Source organism: Pseudomyrmex gracilis, unplaced genomic scaffold, assembly GCF_002006095.1.
Source record: "Pseudomyrmex gracilis isolate BER0280 unplaced genomic scaffold, ASM200609v1 scaffold_458, whole genome shotgun sequence".
In the NCBI taxonomy this organism is placed as follows: domain Eukaryota; kingdom Metazoa; phylum Arthropoda; class Insecta; order Hymenoptera; family Formicidae; genus Pseudomyrmex; species Pseudomyrmex gracilis.
This window is the reverse complement of record NW_018021042.1, coordinates 67,294-73,165: the sequence shown is the minus strand read 5'-3', so window position 1 is coordinate 73,165 and position 5,872 is coordinate 67,294. Positions and strand designations below refer to the sequence as shown.

At 56.4% G+C, this 5,872-nt stretch overlaps 1 protein-coding gene across 1 annotated transcript; it reads right to left on the bottom strand.

The window, feature by feature from the left end:
* Window positions 1-374: 374 nt before the first annotated feature.
* Window positions 375-866, bottom strand: LOC109860740. Its single transcript, XM_020440021.1, has one exon. It carries the CDS (start codon window positions 864-866, stop codon window positions 375-377), a length of 492 nt encoding a protein of 163 aa, XP_020295610.1.
* Window positions 867-5,872: the final 5,006 nt, after the last annotated feature.

The window sequence follows — 5,872 nt, the reverse complement described above, 5'->3', positions numbered from 1 at the left end:
CCGCTACTAAATAAAAACACACACAACCGTGGTGGACGGTACCACCACGGGAATAACAGCCGCTGCCCGCTTGCTCGCGCGTCGTCGAAGACGCATCCACAGGAACGGTGGGCTAACGAGAGGCATCGGCTTCTCTCAACGCCCACCGCTCCGTTACAATTAAAATTCCCCATTCCTTCTCAGTGAGAGGAAGGAGAGACTTATTGTCAATTGGGGATGCTACGACTTCTAGGACGTACGCTGGAAGCGGTGGCCCCGCCACCCGCTCGCGCACGTTTTCGGGATCTCTTCAGAGGGAGAGGCACTCTCCCTCTCTTTCGTTCGGCTGCCTCCTTCTGCTCCATCACCGCGGAGCAGAAGGAGACAACCGCTTTTTACTCGTCTCTCTCCCTGGAGGCCAACGCCCGTAACAGGCCCTCCAGGGAGATGTCTTCTCCTATATTGGCGACCAGCTCTCGGCGCTCCGGAGCCCACCGTGGACACTCTTCCACGGTGTGCTCCACCGAGTCACTGGCCGCCCCGCACGCGTGACATTGCGTCGTTGACTCGCGTCCGATGCGACACAGGTACTCACCGAAACAGCCATGCCCGGTAAGCACCTGCGTCACACGGTAAGTGAAGCGTCCGACCCCGTTGTCCAACCACACTCGTAAGTGGGGTCGGACTACCCGGACGACTTCCTGAGCGTCCACGTTTGGCTCGCTCAGGAGCTGCTCCCAACCAAGGAGCAGTTGTCGCCGGGCTTGGCGCTTTGACCTGGCAAGGGCCTGCTGCAGAGCATCCCCTGTAAGTCTCTTCCGCTGAAGTTCGACTCGGCGAGAATATCTCGCCGAGTACACGCCAGCAAGGAGGGCAAGGGAAGGCATCCCCGCCAGTACGCCCACCGTTTCTCTCGCCACCGTAGGGAAGCCGCATATCACGCGAAGGGCTGCTACTCGTTGGGAGGCGCGGAGCAGTGCAAACGTACTCCGCGCTCCTCCTCTCGCAGCGGCTTCCGCCCACAACGGTGCCCCATACAGGGCCACCGAGTGGACCACGTTTGCGTGAAGACGGCGATCTTTATGCTTCGGTTCCCCAAGGTTCGGTTGAATACGCGCCAGGGCGTTGGCGACCTTCCGAACCCGGGGGTCCATGCGAGCAAAGTGCTCGTCGAAACGCCACTTCGGGTCAAAATAAAAACCAAGGTAAATAATAGTCGTACCTACCTCGACCCGTGCCTCACCTACGGAGAGACCGAGCGCTGGGGGCCGTCCACGGAAGTGGGTAAAAAACCACATCGCTTTCGTTTTGTGGACGGCCACTTTAAGGCCCAGTCTCTCGATGCGGTCAACGACGCAATTTGTCCCAACCTCTGCAAGCAACCTGGTTTTGCTCCAATCGTCTCCAGAGGCAACTATCAAGGTGTCATCTGCTTAGCAGATGATTGATAGCCCTCTGGGAAGCGCGGCCTGGATCACCGCATTGTACCCGAGGTTCCACAGCAGCGGGCCGAGAACTGACCCCTGTGGAACCCCGCGGTACATCCTCCTTTGCTGCAATGATCCGTACCGGCCGGTATACCTAATCTCTTTGCCACGTAAGTAGTCTCCGAGGAGCCTACTCAGATGAGGTGGAACTTTATGACGTTCCAGAGCCCACCCTATACTGTCTTAAGGGAGGGAATTGAAGGCGTTGGAGATATCGAGAGATACTGCCAACGCCCTCCTTTCCTGCCTGGTCGACGCCTCCGTGAGGGACATAAGGTGGAACACGGCGTCCACCGTTGAGCGTCCCCCACGAAATCCGTACTGACAGTCGGCCAGGTCGGGACCCTCCCGTGACAGGTGTTCGACGAGGCGGTTGGCAACAATGCGCTCCAGGAGCTTGCCCGCCTCGTCGAGTAAACACATCGGCCGGTACGCGGATAGCGAGTTTGCAGGCCTTCCTCTTTTGCGGATCAAACCCAGTTTAACTTGCTTCCAATCTGGGGGGAACCAGCTGGTCCTCAGGCAGTCTGTCAGGATCTGCCTGAGACGCTCTCCCAAGGGACCCTGTCCGAAGGCAAAGCCCAATACTTTGCCGGGCACGCCGTCGAGACCGGGAGCGGTATTCTTCCTTGTCATCCAACGGACGGCCCGGCAAAACTCCTCTTCTGTGACCCCCAGTTCGTTGGACCACTCAACCGGATGGTCCAACTCCGGCTGCTGGGAGGGCTAAGTGCCTCTCCAGCCAGAGTAGAGGGTCGAGACCACCCTCTCCAACAACTGGGGGTCCAGGCTCTCCGTGACCGGCGGGGTCCAGGGGCGTAACTTGCCCATTACCAAGCGGTATGGGCGGCCCCATGGATCCGCTTCGATCGCTTCGAGGAGCTCCTGCCATGCTCGGGACTTTGCCTTTGTAATAGCGATTCTGAGGGTTTTACGCGCGATGCGATAGCCCTCGTAGGCCGCCTCCGCTGCTCGGATTGCCTCGTCGCCACAATGGAGTCGGCGACGGGCATGTGTGTACCCGGTGGTGGGCTCGAATGCTAGCCCTTTGGAGATCGGCTATCTACTCCGACCACCAGTACACGGACCTCCGACTCGGTGGCCCGCGAGAACGTGGCATGGCCGCGTCGCAGATTATGACCAACGTCTCGCGGAACCACCGGAGCTCCGCTCGGAGGTCGCGCGGCCCGGCCGGTGGACTTGGCCAGACCGCGGCCTGAGCAGCGGCGGACAGGATACTTGGGTTCAGCTTTCCAAAGACCCACCCTTGTGAGCGGGGGTGTCGTCTCTCCCCGTGGCGACCCCGAGGGGGGCCAGGGAGCTCGGAGACCTTCATCGTAATGTAACAATGATCGGAGAGGGTCTCCAGATTGTCCCTGACCTTCCACTCGGACACACGTGCAACGGCGGACGGGGAGGCAAAAGTCACATCGACGATGGATCCCCCGTTGCGCCTCACGCACGTGTGTTGCGTGCCCTCATTGACTGTGGCAAAGCCGCAGGCCGCCATGCACTCTTCGAGGGCCCTTCCGTGTACATCGGTACTGGAGAAACCCCAAGTCACCGACTTGGCGTTAAAGTCCCCCAGGACCAGTAAAGGACGAGGCTGGAGGCGGCGTATCATCCGCTCCAGCCCGTTCAAGAACTCTTCGAATTCGTGGAAGGGCCTCGTGGGGGAGAAGTAACACCCCACGATCGCCAGTTTCCCCCATTCGCACGCGACAAACCCCTCTCTCCTTTCGAGGAGGGAGAAGAAGGTGGACGCATGTCCCCACCGAAAGTGTAAAGCGACCGAGCCGTCCCTCGACCCCAGCTACCACGGGTGGTCTGAGACAGAGTAAGGCTCGGCCGCTACCGCAAGGCAACCACATAGCTCCGCGAGGCTATGCACCAGGAGGTCCTGAGCCTCTCGGGCGTGATTTAGATTGCCCTGGAGGAGTAACGACATTATGTGGTGTCCATTACATCCTCCTCCAGGGCCCTGCTCTCAGGAGGAAAGGAGTGGACTGGACGCCACTCCTCTGTGTGATTTTGGGCGCCCGTTTACCCTTGCCGGAAGCAGGAGCGCACGCTCTGCCTCCCAGGCGGTGGTTTGCGGGACGCCCAAGATCCGCGCATAAGGGGCATTCGGGTGCCGACGTGCACGTTGACACCCTATATTCTTGGTCGCCACAGGTGAAGCAGCGGCCTCTTCTGTTTTCTTCCGGCGCGGTAAAAGTGCACGCGGCCATCACGTGCCCGCGCCGGAGACACCTGTGGCACTGGAGGGGCCGCCTCTCCAGTACCTCTATGGGTACACGTACCCAGCCGACCCTAAGCGTCCCGGCCTCGACAACCTTTCGGGTCGCGGTCACTGGGCACTGCACCCATGCTGTGGACAGCCCACCGGAGGAGGCACGAGGTTGGCCGACCTTAACCTCGGTCGACCGGCAGCCCCCGGCGGACCCCACAGCTTCTTTGATCTCCTTGGGGGAGATCGACTCGTCGAGACCTCGGACACGTAATTCAACGGTCTTCGTTGGTCTCGCGAGTCGTCCCTCCTTCTCGGACACCAAGGGGAGCATCGCGTTGTACAACACCTCCGCCTTGGTGTCGCTATTCTCACCGGGGACCTCTAGGATTATGGCCCTGGTGAGTGCTCGTCTTGGGCGGAGGCCTTGAATACCGAGGGGCTCGAGAGACACCCTCTCTCGGACGTATTCCAAGACCTCCGCCAAGAAGCCTTCCGCTGCCTCCTCCGGGACTGAGAGCACCACCGCCGCGGAGCGGGGTGGTCTCCCCAGCTTCAGCTTGGGAGGGGTGGCCTTGGCCGCACCCGCTCCCGGTTTAGTCGGTCCTTTTCCCCCTTTGGTGCCACCGGACTTGGCCGAGGCGGGGGTTTGGGGGCCGGCTTCTTCCATGTAAACAGAACGTATGAATAAAACGGACAACAACCCACCACCAACACACCTCACCTCACGAGGAAAGGAGCAGCAGCAACGGGCGAAAGCTGCCAGTACTAAACGAAACTTCACGAGACCAAGATGTACCTGCTGGCAAGGATATTCATCATTGCCTCTACGGTTTACGTAGCAACAACTCTCGTAGGCTACGACTGCGAAAGACACGGACTTAATATTACTACGCTATCACTCTCCGTCATCGGAACGTGCGAGCTTGACGACATTGAGCCCGAAAAACAGAAGACTTACTTGCAGTTAATGCAGTTATCGGATGTTGCCAAAACCCAGGCAACTCAGTGCTTCATCGAGATTGACCGCACCATCTTCTATTGCGGAATGCATTCACACACGAGCATAGTACAGAACAGGCGAAAAGAGTACATATAGGAGATCGGTTCCAGTGGTTGTCAAAATCTACAGGCCACAGGATCCATTACCTTAGGCAACGCCATCATTACTGGCATCCAGAAGAACCAAACCAACACAAGAGGAGTCACCTTAACCGGTACCACATCCGTAGATGGACGGTGCAAAGGCACACAATATAGTGACGCCTACAGAACCTAGGAGAACGGCGTAGTACAAGCCTCTGTTAAAATCACGGTACGAGCGCTCGACAGTGCAAAGGACAACTAATCAGGTGATTCTCTTCTCCGGAACCCATTGCGCAGTATCAAAAGCATATTGCCTGGACGTAGACGGGAGTGAAACCTTTTGGACACCTTTCACACCTTGGACACCGGTGGACAGCTGTCAATTTGACCGGTACGACATCCTGTACAAGAGCCTTGCCACAAGATTAACTTCAAAGCCGGCACAAGAAGCGCCGACAATTTTCACCGTCACGACTAAAGACACCACGTTCGCTCTTACCAAAACAGCCGAGGTGAACGTTTGCGGTTACAAACTTGCACAAACCAAACATCCAAAATTATTCATCTTGGAAACTCACCTTAGGAAGAAGCTTTAAAACACGGACTAAAAAAGCAGTCGACAATTTAGACATTTTCTCGTATGTAAATTTAAAATTTATCTATGTAGAAAAACACATAAAAACTCAGCTAACGCTTTATATCAAGTGTTGAGATTCGGGAAGATAAAGGACTTGGTGATGAAAAATATTCTTATATAAAAAACTGGCGTAATTTATTACTACCAAGTTTACAAATTATTGTACAATTACGCACGCTTATATTGACACTTAGCTGTTGCTTTACTGCGGTAAACTCTCCGAATGGACTCGGAGCCACACAGTATTCAACAGCTACTCACGATCTGCCTGTCGTTGCTCGCAATCGATCTTTTAAAGGAATCGATCGCGATCATTCAGCACTTTAGCGACCTAATTACTACTGCACGTAGGCCGCTGACGTTGCGTGCTGTGTCCGTACCATACTTAACATTACGCTTAACAAGCAGATTTCATTTACAAAGAAATGCTGCTTGTTACCCTTTTGAAACAAA

Bases quoted from the DNA above. Each gene is read 5' to 3' on its own strand.
- LOC109860740 (XM_020440021.1), bottom strand. From the start codon at position 866: ATGCCTTCCCTTGCCCTCCTTGCTGGCGTGTACTCGGCGAGATATTCT.